We start from the raw sequence: 16,049 nt of genomic DNA, 5'->3' as shown, positions 1-16,049 counted from the left end.
CATATATACTTTGGGATATCTCCCAGCACCTCGACGCTCAGGAACCATCCCCGTGCTAGATGGTAGGGGTAGCCGCCGATTGTGCCGCCGCGGCAGGAGGCAAAAGAGGCGACGAACCAGATGACGGCGCTCTAATTTCCTGAACGTATCTGCTGAAAGAGGACATGATGAGGGCGTGAGACGGCTACGGAACAGATCGACGATGCGGCCGCGAGCGGAGCCGCGAAGGCCACGAAGGGGCCGAGGGGAAGGCCACGGAGGGCCGGGGCCTAGGACGCAGGACTGGTGAGCACTTGCCAGCGCGGCAGGGTCGTTTAGGACTGGGGAGTGGGGACACGAATGCTGAACTGGCTGAGGCCGTAGATAACCAATGTGTTGACTGGCACGGAGGAGTCATAACCGCCACACGTGCTACGTAGGCATAGGCTGAGGCCGTATAGATAACCAATGTGTTAACCTTCAATTTATTCACGGTTGAAGCTCTAACAACTAATAAGTTATATCTTATTTCCCTATTCCAAATGAGCTCCATTGCAATCATAAACACCGCCTTCGGATTCACTTGCTGGTCGAGGGCCAAATTGCCATGGGAGACACCGGCTAAAAATTGTGCTGCGACGACATGTCCATAGCAGCGTCACCGATTCACCCGTCCATCGATTCGTCACGTACTACATGCATCTTATCAGCTACCGCATTCGCCGAGCTATAAGAAGGCGCGAAGCATGCTCTTTGCGACACCAAGCCATCCAAGCAATAAAAGCATATATAGCTCGAGCTCAATTCTTCTACACAAAATCTATCTGCTTGCACGGTTGAAGCGGCAGCACTCGCAATGGCGAACCAATGCGCCGCCGCCGCCCTCCTCCTGATCGTGTCCCTCTTCGTGGCGGTCGCCATCTCCGGGGCCGACGCGAGGCCCAGCGTGCGTCCCAGCAAGACGGCAGCCCTCCGCCACGACGCGCATGGAGGTGGTATGCAGCTACATACTCTGACCTGTCATCCAAGCAATCATCCGGCATGAAATGCATCTGTGCCCGTGCATCGTTGTCTGACCGTATGATGAGCGTGCGTGCCGAATGAATGAAATGCCGCAGGTTACGTGGCGGATGCTGCGGCACCAACGGAGCCGGAGCCGGAGCCGGAGCAGGAGCCGAAGAAGCCGGAGGAGCCGAAGAAGCCGGAGAAGCCGGAGTCGGAGCTGACCTGCAACAAGGTGCACGGGGTGCAGGCCGGCGAGACGTGCTGTTCCGTGGGGGAGGGAGCGAGGCTGACCGAGGACCAGTTCCTCTTCTTCAACCCCAACCTCTGCTGCGAGAAGCTCTTCGTCGGCCAGTGGGTCTGCCTTGAAGCCACATCCGGTTGTCATGACTGACTTTAATTTGCGCTGCCCCCCTGGACCTGCGTGTGCGTCGCGACGATGCTGAGTCGTGCTTTGGCTTTGAATAAGGAGGCGCATCCTATGGTGGGTTCGTTCTCTGTTATGTTCCCCTCCATGTATGAGCTAAGTTTTTTTTTCGAATAATTTATGAGCGAAGTTTTTTTTCTCGAATAATGTATGAGCGAAGTTTTTTTTCTCGAATAGAACTTTTTCAGTATCATGTAGTCATGCGTGTCGCTCTATGTCTGCATCCCCCGCAACGCATTTTCCAGGAAAAAAAATTATTTCATCGTTTTGCTCTCATGTAGTCATGCGTTCGATATGTATCGTGCGTTCGTTTGTTCTTCATTTCGTCCATCGTGTTGCTGATGAGAGGAGTTGTTATGCTTTGGACTCTGCTAATTCAACTGCCACCGGCCTAAAACGCCTCCTCGCAGTCACACATATTGATGGTTGTATATATTTGGATACCTAATTAATAACGGTAATGCCCCAATTAAAACACCTCCTCGCGGTCACACATATTCATGGAGGTGGCGCGGTGGCGTTGTAGGGGAGTGGGCGGCTCTGCCCCACCCCGGCACGGTGCCCTCCCCATCCCGGTGGTTCCCTCTCTTAACCTAGCGAACGAGCTCCCCCACCCGACGGCCAGAATCGACCGACCTAGCCTTCCCCTTCCCTGTGTTGCATACACATATTTCAAGTATTTTAGGTGTTTCAGATGTATGTTGTATTTGTTTCATATGGATGTTGCAAAACTAGATCGGGGGATGTTGCACATGTTGCAATTATTTCAGAGGCATGTGCAAGCGTATGTTTTGAGTGTTTCAGATGTTTTAGATGTTTGTTTCATCTGTGTTTTTCTGACGCATGTACAGATCGCCCTGCGTACTCCATACGAGAAGCCAGGCTTTTTGGATAAAAGTAGGAGATCGGATCAAACCTTATGAAGAGCGATGCGCTGTGATTCCCCATGCCATGACACGCCGCCGCTAGTTGCGTCGTGATGCTGCCTGGATCAGCCGAGTTGCCACGAACGACGTAGCTAGATCTTGTGGTAAGCCAACTGGTTCGCCAGAGGATCAGCACGCATACCCCTACCTGGTGCTCCACTGTCGACGAAATTTAGTAGGCAGTCTACCGAGGAGTATACCCACAGAAGTAAATAATCGGTGGCGGTGCGCGTGATTAGGAACCAGATGGTAACAGAGACACAAGACACAAGATTTATACCGGTTCAGATCGTTAGCTTGACGTAACACCCTGCATCCTGTGCTCTGTAAATTTATATTGATTGTGTATCAGATTCAATCTCTCGTCTAGGGGACCCCTACTTCTCCTTATATACTCTGGAGGGGCAGGGTTATAAGGAAAATATCATATTTGGTATTATACAAAAATCACATCTTCATATATTCTTGCGGTGCACGCCTTGATCTTGTAGGCTAGGCCACCTTTGGGGTGCGGCCCATGTCTTGTCTTGTGGGTACCGGGGGTATATCCCCCACAGACTGACTGCTGCTTGTGCTCGCTCTAGGCTGGGATGAAGGGGCAGGGTTATAAGGAAAATATCATATTTGGTATTATACAAAAATCACATCTTCATGTATTCTTACGGTGCACGCCTTGATCTTGTGGGCTAGGCCAACTTTGGGATGCGGCCCATGTCTTGTCTTGTGGGTACGGGGGGTATATCCCCCACAGACTGGCTGCTGCTTGTGCTCACGCTAGGCTGGGATGAGGCGTGGCTTAGGCCTGCTCCGACCTGAGCCAAAGGAGGAAGAAGGGAGTTGGTCTAGGCCACTTCGGCAAGGAGGCCAGAAGGGCGTGCTGGGCTCTAGCGAAGCAAGGGGCTAGATAGGGCCTGTTGGCCATAGGTCAAAGGAGAAAGATTTCCTAGTTTCTCTAGGGAATTCCGGGAATCAAGGCTACCTCCAAGCACAAACAAGAAGATCCAAATCACACATGCATCTCATACTAAATGGTGCATTAATTTATTTGTAAACTCAATTTGAAGGGGATGGGAGATAGTTAGGTTTACATTTTAGGAACTAATAAACCATTCGTGCGGGTTGTATGTTGAATTCGAGTGTAGCTCAAATTCAACCATGGTTTTATTTTTTCTTGAAAAACATTTTATTTGCAAACACCTCTTGTCATATTGTTGACTTGGCCTGGCCAACTTCACGACAAGTGGTGCATTGTAAAAGTTTTGAAGCTCAAATTTTGAATTTTGGGCGGGAAGGGAAAACATTTAACTTAAGTTTGACCTAACATTTACATGCAACGCACATTCAAGCAAAATTTTTAAAAAGTTGGGATTTTTCTATTACACAGAACCATGGGATGTTATAGTCCTCCCCTTACTAGAATCTCGTCCTCGAGATTAAGGTGATACTCAGTCGATGAAGAGGTGGGGGTGCTGCTTTCGAAGTTCTTCTTCCTTCTCCCGGGTAGCTTCTTGTTTAGTGTGGTTGCTCCATTGAACCTTGCACATGGGGATGGTCATTCTTCTAGTTTCTTGGATAGCTATATCCAAAATCTTGACAGGATGCTCTCATGCATTTGGATCTAGAGTTTCTGTCTGGACTTGTTCATTTGGAACTCTCATGCATTTCCTCAGCTGTGAGACGTGGAACACGGGGTGCTAGGTTAGGTGAGAGTTCCAACTTGTAGGCGAGCTTCCCAATTCTGCTCACGATCTTGTACGGGGCTACAAAGCGAGGTGCTTGCTTGCCTTTGACATGAAACCTCATGATGCCTCTAAGAGGTGACACCTTAAGATACACATAGTCACCAACATTGAAACTGAGATCTCTTCTTCTTTTATCAGCATAGCTCTTTTATCTGGTCTTGGCTATCTTTAGGTTCTCTCTGACCTTAGCAACTTGCTCTTCAGCATCTTTGATCTCTGCTAGTCCAAAGAATTATCTTTCTCCAACTTCTGACCACATGAGTGGGGATGTGCACTTTCTGCCATACAAGGCTTCAAATGGGGATATCTTCAAGCTAGCTTGATAGCTGTTGTTGTAGGAGAACTCGGCAAAGGATAGACTTCTCTCCTAATTAGATCCATAAGTCAAAACACAAGCTCTAAGCAAGTCTTCTAGAATCTGATTCACTCTCTTAGTCTGACCATCAGTCTGAGGGTGGAAAGTTGTGCTGTAATCTAGGGTTATACCCACGGCCTTATGGAAGCTCTTCTAGAACTTAGCTGTGAACTGAGTCCCTCTATCCGACACAATGGTCTTGGGAGCTCCATGTAGACGTAAGATGTTGTCAATGTACAAGTCTGCAAGCTTATCTGTGGTGTAAGCTATTTTCATCAGGATGAAATGAGCCACTTTGGTCAAGCGATCGACTATGACCCATATCGAGTCATGCCCTTTCTAAGAGCGAGGCAAGCCGACTATAAAGTCCATGCTAATATCATCCCATTTCCACACAGGAATGTCCAGGGGCTGAAGCAAACTTGCGGGCCTCTTATGCTCGGCTTTCACTCTTTGGCAGATGTCGAATCTTGCCACATAGGCTGCAATATCGAACTTCATGTCCTTCCACCAGAATCTGTCTCGAAGATCTTAATACATCTTAGTGCAACCAGGGTGAATGGAATACCTAGGGTTATGTGCCTCTGATAAGATGGATTCTTAAATTTGCTGATCTTGTGGGACACATAGCCAAATCTTCAACCACAAGGTGCCTTGCTCATCGATTCTGTAGTTTTGGAGCTTTTCCTCTTGCATAAGGTTCTTGATTTTCTGAATCTCCTTGCATGATTTCTGAGCTTCTCTGATCTTTTCTTCTAGGGTGTAGGTAACTTGGAGTGTGTGAAGATAACCACTACCACAAGCTTCAATTCTTAGCTTCTCAAACTCTTCATGCAACTCAGGCAATCGCTGTTTGGCAACCAAACTATTACAATAGCTCTTTCTACTCAAGGCATCTACCATGACATTGGCTTTTCTAGGATGGAAATGAATCTCTAGATCATAGTCCTTGATCAATTCTAACCATCTACATTGTCTCATGTTTAGCTCATTCTGCGTGAAGAAATACTTGAGACTCTTGTGATCGGTGTAGATATCACACTTGTTGTTGATCAAGTAGTGCCTCCAAATCTTAAGAGCGTGAACAACTGCTGCTAACTCAAGGTCATGTGTGGGGTAGTTCTTCTCATGATCTCTTAGCTATCATGATGCATAAGCAATCACTCTGTCATTTTGCATAAGCACACATCCTATTCCTTGCTTGGAAGCATCACAATATACCACGAAATTATGGTGAATGTTGGGTAAGGCAAGGATGGGAGTGGTAGTGAGTCGCTTCTTGAGTTCTTGGAAACTTTGTTCATGTGCCTCATTCCACACAAAGGGAGCATTCTTCTATAGCAGCTCTGTCATTGGCTTAGCAATCTTAGAGTTCTCAATGAATCTACGATAATATCCCGCTAATCTAAGAAAACTCTTGATATTAGTGACATTTTGTGGTCGCTTCCACTCTATAACTACTTCAATCTTGGATGGGTCTACAGCAACACCATCTGCAGTCAACACATGGCCAAGGAAAGCAACTTTCTCAAGCCAGAACTTACACTTCTCAAACTTGGCATAAAACTGATTTTGCCTTAACTTCTCTAGCACAATTCTAAGGTGCTTCTCATGTTCTTCTGCTGTCTCTGAGTAGATCAAGATGTCATCAATGAAAACCATGACAAACTTGTCCAACTCTTTCATGAAGACCTTGTTCATCATGTTCATGAAATATGTGGGCGCATTGGTCAACCTAAAAGAAACAACCATGAACTCATATTGGTCATATCTGGTGACAAAGGCTGTCTTCGCAACATCTTCAGACTAATCTTCATCTGATGGTAGCCATATCTCAAGTCAATCTTGGAGAAGTACTTTGCCTTTTGCAATTGATCAAGCAAGTCATCTATATGAGGCAACGGATACTTGTTCTTGATCATGACGACATTCAAGCTACGGTAGTCAACACACATCCGCATAGATCCATCTTTCTTCTTCACAAAGAGCACATGAGATCCCTAGGGTGAAGCACTAGGCCTAATGAAACCCTTATCAGTTAGCTTTTGCAACTACTTCTTGAACACTGCCAATTCATTGGCTACCATTCTATATGGATGCTTGGCAATTGGTCCTGTTATAGGGACCAAGTCAATCATGAACTCAATGTCCTGATCAGGTGGCATTCCTGGCAATTCGTCTGGAAAGACGTCCAGGTACTCATAGACAACTAGCACATCTTGCAATGTCTTCTCAGTCAAGGCATGAAGTTCAGCTTTGTTTGCATCATCTAGTCGATGTGTAGCATCAATCTGCACACAAAAACCTCCAGGGTGCTCTAAGCTAACAGATCGAGGGAAGCAAGAGATCAAACCCTTGTGCTTGGTCAACCAATCCATACCAAGAATCACATCAATATCACCATTGGACTTCAGGACTGTTAGATCTGCTAGAAATATGTACTCTACCATCTTGAGTCTCACTGATTTGCATAACAGAGTGCAGTTGACATCCCTAAGGGGAGAGCTAGTGATCATGGATCTACCTCGATGTTTGGTAGGAAGAGACTGTTGCTATATGAACTTCAAGGTGACATAGGAATAGGTGGCTCTTGAGCCAAACAAGACTACTACAGGGGCTCCTTCTACTTCTAGCTTTCTAAGCACAACTTCAGGGGCTTCCATTGCATTCTTCGTTGTGACATGATTAAGTCTTCCATGATCTTTGGATGATATGGCAAGCATGCTTCAAGTTGTTGGAGAGCGACTTTCAAGTAGTCCAAGCTGAGCAAACTGTTAACACTGAGGACAAACTTGGGTCTTGTGGCCAATCTGGTGACATGTGTGGCAAACAACGATCACCTTCTTCTTCTTCTTCTTGCTCTTAGTGCACTTGGCAGGCTTCTCAGCACATGGTTCAAGAATAGGCTCAACAGGGTATTGATAGATGGTTCCCTATGGTGGATAGTATAGCTGTCCCTAGGCTTGTTATGGTGGGGATCTAGGTAGCTTCCATTGTTCCTTCCATGAGGTGGTACTCGCGAAATGCTTGTGCAAACTCCATCCAACCAATATTGGTGGGTCAGGGTGGTTAGCACAAAATCAATCCCACCATGAGTTAGCAATGCCTCTAAGCTATAGGGTGACAATGTTCAGACCATCCTTGTCAGTGCATTTCACCAGTTCAAGCCTTCCTTTGATTCCATGTAACCAGTCATCAACCTCAATTGGGTTGTCAGCATGGTCAAAGGTAGGAGGTTTCAACTTGTAGAACTCCTTAAACTTCTTGATGAAAGGCTCGTGAGATGGGTCAGGTGCCACTACATCGGCAATCTTCTATAGGATACGGGTCTGATGTGCGATGGCTGCTATCAAGTTGGGTGCTTCTAGAGTCTTAGGTCTAGGCTCGTGAGATGAGTCGTGATTGGCTCTAGGTGTTGAAGGTTCACACCAGGGTCGACGTCCATCGGACTCTCCAAGTTGAGACTACTAATAGGTTGTCTTGCTCGTTTAGCTCGAGCCTTCTTTTTCTCCAACCTTGATATCCTTGTTAGGACTGGCATCTGGTCAACAAAAGAGTAAGGTAGGCTTCGGTTAAGCTACCTAGAGGTGGAGTCACAAACAAGCACACAGTAATCAGTTTTACTATGCTACACTCAAGCATAAGAAACACAACAAACAACAAGAGCCAATCACTCAAGCAACATTAAAATCCTATTCACACAACTAGCTAGTCGGAACCGTATGGTAGGGAGGGTCTACTAAACATTAGCTTCTTTGACAGGGGTAGTCAGCTAGATTTGTTGGCTTTAAGTCTAACGTCTGGTTCTAAGTTTGCGATCTACTATCAAGTATGGCTTTGATACCAACTAAAATGAACTAGGATTTCAAAACTTAAAATACCAGCTATCATGGGCGTCCACTTTTCAGCCGATTACAAAGTCATACAACAACATAGTACAAAAATAGGAGTAAAACTAACCTAATTACAAGCTCTCTAGGCTATGATCAAACACAACATCGAGGTTCTACTCATAGCAGCGAAGCTTGGTGAATCTCCAATCCACAGGCATACTTGAGAGTAGACCGCAAACCAACTACTAATCTCAACATCACTGCAAGATAAGAAATCTGCACACCCCCAGATGTGTGTAGGCCATGGTTAGCACCGATGAGCTTTAGTGAAAAAAGAAAATAAAGGGATCTGGCGATCCTAATAGTTTGGTTGTAGTTTGCATCCTTAGCGCACGTAGAAGCGTCATAGTAAGTAGTATAAATCTTCTCTAAAACCCAACCCATACACTCATTCTCACCATCTGCTCATCATCAAATCTCAGCACTCATCATCACATCTCACCACTCCTTAAAACTTAATGCACAAATATAATTCAAACTACAGAAGAGTAGGGGTTATGTACCGGGGCTTGCCTGGGTAAGAGATATTAAAAAGTTAGTATCAGCATCTTCAAATCATCCACATCATCTGAACAGAAAGCCCATTGCATCATCTTTTGGAGAGAATACCATTGCACCATCTTCGGATTCCCCAATCATCCTTTGATCGATCCGTTGATCCATCATCGTACCTATATGATATGCATGCGATACAATGCAAAGATGTAATTAATCAACTGTAATTGTGGCTCATAAAATACGACATACGCCTCTTGAGTTAATGGACTAGTTCTAACGATGACCGTACTTAGTGATGAGGACATCACTTCTTCAGAGGTACCCGCTGATCCTCCAACCGTCATGCAAGGTCCAATGACCCGGGCTCGACAGCGACAACTCAATTTAGAGGTGAGCTCGTTCTTAAGCGATACTTTTCATACTTTTGAGAATAGATTACTACCTAATGATGTTATCTTGCTTAGGAACATTGGAGAGGGTCATGAAGGACTTAGAGGAAGTGGTGGAGGTGATGATGACCAGCAAGGACATCCAACACAAGCCGGAGGCTCGGTCCAACAAGAATTCGAGTCTGCCTCGGCCTCCAGGACCAGTCTGCCTTAAACTGGTCACCCAGGATGCATCCGGACTCCGTTTTCGATGATCCACATATGGATGGAAAGCTAATTTGATAAGGAAGCCAATCCAAGTGGTTTCACATCAAAATCTATTCGGAATCAACAGAAATCGTTGAAATAAGTCAGCATCTAGAATCTGCCAGGGTGCTGCGACACCGTCTTTTGGTCCGTTGGACCATGTATCGAGTTTGGGGCCATTAGGGGCGCGTCCAGGGGTCTTGCACGACCCTAGAGTCTTCATAAACAGCCGCCGCCCCTCCATTAGAGTTCGGGTTTTGCTTAGATTATTCTGTCAAGAACAGTTTCGCCGTTCATCGGTTTGTGAGACCCCAACTTCGTGAGATAATCATTCATCTGCAATTTGGTTGCGTTCTTTCTTGTTCTTGCTTGTGTTCTTCATTGCGCAGGCAGGGATTAGCCTTCTTAGCGAGGTCAACCTGGTCCGTGACTTGGTTGATAACCAGAGGAGCTGTGATGCTAAGATTACAGGGTTCGATCTTTCGATCTGAAGCCGGATCGGTGTGTCATTCTCCGCCACAACGATAGTTACCATCACCTGACGGAAGATCGGGATCCCCGTCTCCATTAAGTGGTAATCAGAGCTAAGGTATACCATCAGGTTCACATTTATTCCCTAGTTTGAGTGTTTCGCATTCGTCCCATAGTCCAGTGCCATACTCGTTTTTCCTGTCCTAGAATCTTCCGCGCCATAGCGTTTGCATATTTCGATTTCAGAGTCCATCGTGTTGAGTTTGTGTCCTGGTTAAGGTCTTGTTGCTGGTTAGGTCATGTTAGAGTCTAGTTCGTGTGTTTTCCCCTATCGTTTCCATCAAATCTTTGCTGTTGTGACCAATTTTGCGCACATTATTCCCGTTTTGTCCTCTAATTCGAAGCCAATTCTTAAAACTGGTCTAGTTTTTGCATACGGACTCTGATTTCGATGTTCCATATATCAAAATCGATCAGAAAAAATTTTCAGATCCATCCATCCCTACCTTGTTGGGGTTCAAAATTTTTAGATTGGTCAAAAAGTGGTCAACAGATCCTCTTTTCGTGGTCACAAGGTTTTTATCGATTTTGAGCAAGTTTTCTGAAAATTCCACAGGACACGTCTTACACTTATTTGAGCTTATATTTTCTGTGGTTACTTCTTTTGTGCTCCTAAGTAAAGGAAAAATATCAAAAGAATAAAATAAAAAGTCAAAATTTTCTAAGAAAACAACGACAACCCAAAAAATAGAAAAAAAGAGGGGCAAAAGAGGAACAATATTTAGAGGAGCGCATAGAGAAGACCAAAGTAAGCGATGTTAGCGTGTGCTATCTGGTTCCTTATTTGTGTTGCGGTTTTCATCCACCATACTTGTTTTTCACGCACCTGTCACCTTTCTATCCACCATACTTTTGTCACACGCCTAGTATTTGGAACATTTTAGACCAGCAACGAGAACAAGTACTTTGGACTATAATTCAGCATTACTTTCTGTTACTGACTTATGCGCCAGATATACATATTACTCTTTGTGTGCCTTCTAAGCTCCATAAATTCTTCAGATCAGTACAGAAAAAGGGCTTTGCAATCTCGGTACCACTGCCTCACAGGTATCACGAACCAGCCATCGGTTGTACCGCCCATTGCTTGCGTTGGTAAGAACTTTGTAAGAGCTTGGTAAGACGCTTCCACTTGCTGTGAAAAGTGACACCACTGCAACCACGTAGTCATTTGGTAGGGATAACTTTCACCTGTTTGTTCCTGTTTTTGTGTTTTTACTGGCAGGAGGTGAACAGACTGGAGATAACAATCCTAAGGGTTTCAATGAGTGTGTCAGTCAAGAGCAACTACAAGCTATTATAGAGGATGCCCAAAAAAGAATGAATAAGGCTATCAGGAAGGCCATCACTGACGCACTCATTGAACTCAACATTGGCAATAGCATGGAGAGATTGGACAAGCAAATTTCCACGCTAACCAACAAGGTTACTGAGTTGGAAACCTTTGTGGTGGGCAACAACATCTCTGGCAGCAACACTAATGGTCAAGACATGGTGTATGATGCCAATGGGAACATAGGTCGAGCAGCTTTCCGACAAGAGAGATTACGACAACGTCTTCGCCGCAACACGACAGGTTTGGGTGGTGTCCACCACCACCATCAAGGTAATAATCACCGTGTGCCCAATGATTCTTATGCTAAAATTAAGTTCACAATACCATCTTTTTCGGGTCATTATGATGCTGAGGGATATCTTGATTGGGAGATGACAGTAGAACAAAAGTTTAGTGCCCACCTTGTACCTGAGCAGCATAGAGCTAGACAAGCTACTAGTGAGTTTAAGGATTTTGCCATTATTTGGTGGAATGGGCTAGCTGCACAGAATGTTTTACCTGGTATGTGGGAAGAACTTAAGGTAGCTATGCGTGATCGTTTTGTTCCTCCTTATCATAGAGACTTGCGTAAGAAATTGATGCGTTTAGAACAAGGAGATAAATCTATACAGGATTACTATGGTGAGCTCCAAAAGGGATTGATGCGCTGTAGTGTTGTGGAGGGAAACGAAGATGCCATTTGTCATTTTTATTCGGGTTTGAGGCATGAGATTCAGGACATTGTTGATTATAAAGAATTTAACACTGTCACCAGTTGTTTCAGTTTGCTATGCTTGCAGAAAAGGAATTGCAGGGGCGTGAACAGCAGGGCAAGAGCAAGGTCAGCACTAGCACATACACGCCACACTCGGCACCATCTTCGGGGCTGACCAAGCCAACCACTTTTTGGGCGCCTCCACCAGCGAGCAAGCGACCAGCAGCCTCTAGAGTTTCCGCTACACCTAAGGCACCTCCCGCACGACCTTCAGATTCAAGTAAAAATTCTTTACAGGTGCCTACCAAGAGTTCCTCATCCGTTGCATCGACGGGACGCACTTTGGGTATCAGTGCCACCGTTGCCATGGCATTGGCCATGTGCAGAAGGACTGCCCAAGTCAGCGGGCATATATTGCTACAGAAGATGGTTACATCAGCACCTCTAACATTGAGGATGAAGAAGACCAAGTTGCAGATGAGGACGATGGCAAAGTCCTTGGTGATGAGGCCACGGCATCCTATAGGAGTATCATTGTATAGCGGGTGCTTAGCTCACAAGTCCAGCAACCTGAGAAGCTACAACGCCATAACTTGTTCTAGATTTTCTTCGTCATCAGCGATCGTCGAGCACGTGTCATTATTGATGGAGGTAGCTGCAATAATTTGGTGAGTTCTGATTTGGTCAAGAAGCTTGGCTTGACCACACGCCCACACCCACGTCCATACCATATTCAGTGGCTAAATAATTCTAGTAAAGCAAAGGTAACACAAACTTGCAGAGTTTCATTTTCCATTGGTTCTTATGCTGATTCTGTTGATTGTGATGTGGTACCTATGCAAGCTTGTTCACTCTTATTGGGTCATCCTTGGGAACATGATAATGATGCTACACACCATGGTAGAAGTAATAAATACACTTTTGTGCATAAAGGAAAGAAAATTACTTTGGTACCTTTGACCCCTGCTCAAATTGTACAAGCTGATAGAGAATGCGCTGCTAGTTTGAATGATGTTCAATCTGAAAATTAGCAAGTTGCTAATTCTATTTTCCCACATAAAAAGGATAAGTCTACATCTATTTCTAAGGCTGAGGGGATTAAATTGAAGGGTGGTGTTATGCTTGCAACAAAATGTGACTTTGCTGAAATTTCTGATGATGATATTTGCTATGCTTTGGTATGCAAACGAGCTTTGTTTTCGCTTGATGATATTGTTAGCTCGGTACCTCCTGCTGTCACTAACCTTTTGCTGGAGTATGAGGACATTTTTCCAGCTGAGATACCCTCGGGGCTGCCACCTATGAGAGGGATAGAGCATCAAATCGATTTGATTCCAGGAGCAACCTTGCCCAACCGTGCTGCCTATCGAACCAATCACGAGGAGACTAAGGAAATTCAGTGGCAAGTCCAAGACCTATTGGACCATGGGTATGTACGTGAAAGCCTTAGTCCTTATGCTGTTCCTGTACTTTTGGTTCCTAAGAAAGATGGAACTTGGCGTATGTGTGTTGATTGTAGAGCCATCAATAATATTACTATTCGGTATTGTCATCCTATTCCTAGGCTAGACGACATGCTAGATGAGTTGTGTGGTTCTATAATTTTCACTAAGATTGACTTGCGAAGTGGCTACCACTAAATTAGAATGAAACTTGGAGATGAATGGAAAACTGTGTTTAAAACCAAATTCGCGTTGTATGAGTGGTTAGTAATGCCTTTTGGTTTGACAAATGCACCTAGCACTTTCATGCGCTTAATGAATAAGGTTTTAAGAGCTTTTATTGGACATTTTGTGGATTTTACTTTGATGATATATTGATTTATAGCAAGTCTTTTGATGAACATATGGATCACTTACGTGCTGTTTTTAATGGTTGACGTGATGCATGTCTATTTGGTAACCTTGAGAAGTGCATCTTTTGCACGGGTGTTGTAACTCCACAGGGAATTGAGGTGGACGAGATGAAAATTGAAGCCATAAAGAGCTGGCCGGTTCCCCAAACCGTCACACAGGTGAGGAGTTTTCTTGGTCTTGCAGGATTCTACCACCGCCTCGTCAAAGATTTCAGCACCATTGCTGCCCCATTGCATGTGTTGACGAAGAAAGGAGTGGTGTTTCATTGGGGAGAGGCACAAGAGGAGTCATTTGACACTTTGAAGAACAAGCTTACACACGCACCATTGCTACAACTTCCAAATTTTGGTAAGACTTTTGAGCTAGAATGTGATACTAGTGGAGTTGGCATTGGTGGTGTTTTGATGCAAGATGGTAAACCAGTTGCTTACTTTAGTGAAAAATTGCATGGTCCTGTTCTTAATTATTCCACGTATGATAAAGAATTGTATGCACTTGTTTGTTCTTTAGAGACGTGGCATCATTATTTGTGGCCTAAAGAATTTGTTATTCATTCTGATCATAAATCGCTTAAGTATCTTCGCTCTCAAAATAATCTGAATCATGGGCATGCTAAATGGGTTGAATTTATTGAATCTTTTCCTTATATTATCAAACACAAGAAAGGGAAGGATAATGTGATTACTGATGCTTTGTCTAGAAGATATACATTGATGTCCCAACTTGATTGCCGAATTTTTGGTCTTCAATCCATTAAAGAACAATATGCGCTTGATCCTGATTTTAAGGATGTGTTGCTTAATTATAGAGAGGGATGCACATGGAATAAGTTTATGATCAGCGATGGGTTTTTGTTTAGAGCTAACTGCCTATGCATTCCAGTTGGTTCCGTTCGTCTTTTGTTGTTGCAGGAGGCACATGGAGGCGGATCGATGGGACATTTTGGTGCTAAGAAGACAGAGGAGGTGCTATCCACACACTTCTTTTGGCCAAGGATGAGGCGAGATGTAGAGCGGTACGTGGCTCGGTGTGCCACATGTCAAAAAGCTAAGTCGCGGTTGAATCCACATGGTTTGTATATGCCTCTTCCTGTTCCTTCTACTCCTTGGGCTGATATATCTATGGATTTTGTGTTGGGTTTGCCAAGGACTAAGAGGGGGAGGGATAGTATTTTTGTGGTGGTTGATCGTTTTTCTAAGATGGCACAGTTTATTCCTTGTCATAAGAGCGACGATGTTGTTCATATTGCTGACCTTTTCTTTCAAGAAATCATTCGCTTGCATGTATGCCTTCTACTATTGTTTCAGATCATGATGCAAAATTCTTTAGTCATTTTTGGCGCACGTTATGGAATAAATTGGGGACCAAGCTGCTATTTTCTACAACATGTCATCCCCAAACTGATGGGCAAACTGAGGTTGTGAATCAAACATTGTCCACCATGTTGAGAGCCATTTTGAAGCACAATTTGAAGATGTGGGAAGAGTGTTTGCCGTATGTGGAGTTTGCATATAACAGGGCGGAACATTCCACCACCAAGGTAAGTCCTTTTCAGGTAGTGTATGGTTTTAACCCCCGTGCTCCTATTGATCTTTTGCCTTTACCTACCACTGAGAGAATACATAGTGATGCTAGAGAGCGTGCTGATTTTATTCGTAAGTTGCATGAAACAACTAAAGCAAATATTGAAAGAATGAATGAAAAGTATAGAATTGCTGGTAGTAAAGGTAGAAAAGAGATTAAACTTGAACCGGGTGATTTGGTTTGGTTACATTTGAGAAAAGATAGATTTCCTAAGCTGCGTAAGTCTAAATTAATGCCAAGAGCAGCTGGTCCTTATAAGATCATTGAGAAAATAAATGATAATGCCTACAAACTTGAATTGCCACCTGAGTTCGGGGTTAGTCCCACCTTTAACATTGTAGATTTGAAACCTTATTTGGGAGAAGAAGATGAGCTTGAGTCGAGGATGACTCCAATTCAAGAGGGGGAGGATGATGAGGACATCACTTCTTTAGAGGTACCAGCTGATCCTCCAACCGTCATGCAAGGTCCAATGACCCGGGCTCGAAAGCGACAACTCAATTTAGAGGTGAGCTCGTTCTTAAGCAATACTTTTCATACTTTTGAGAATAGATTACTACCAAAGATGTTATCTTACTTAGGAACATTGGA

The 16,049-nt window shown here is 44.4% G+C and overlaps 1 protein-coding gene across 1 annotated transcript; it reads left to right on the top strand.

The window, feature by feature from the left end:
- Positions 1-835: 835 nt before the first annotated feature.
- On the top strand, positions 836-1,375 carry LOC136453347 (uncharacterized). The gene is made up of 2 exons (XM_066453918.1): positions 836-974; positions 1,098-1,375. Exons 1-2 carry the CDS (start codon positions 836-838, stop codon positions 1,373-1,375), a joined length of 417 nt encoding a protein of 138 aa, XP_066310015.1.
- Positions 1,376-16,049: the final 14,674 nt, after the last annotated feature.

Source organism: Miscanthus floridulus, chromosome 5, assembly GCF_019320115.1.
Source record: "Miscanthus floridulus cultivar M001 chromosome 5, ASM1932011v1, whole genome shotgun sequence".
Classification (NCBI taxonomy): domain Eukaryota; kingdom Viridiplantae; phylum Streptophyta; class Magnoliopsida; order Poales; family Poaceae; genus Miscanthus; species Miscanthus floridulus.
The sequence above is the reverse complement of the archived record's forward strand: the minus strand, read 5'-3'. Positions and strand labels throughout refer to the sequence as shown.

What these genes read in the sequence shown, in the direction of transcription:
- LOC136453347 (XM_066453918.1), top strand. Translation starts at nt 836, where the DNA reads ATGGCGAACCAATGCGCCGCCGCCGCCCTCCTCCTGATCGTGTCCCTC. An exon ending in CCACGACGCGCATGGAGGTG is followed by an intron (nt 975 to 1,097) that starts GTATGCAGCTAC and finishes GAAATGCCGCAG; the next exon opens with GTTACGTGGCGGATGCTGCG.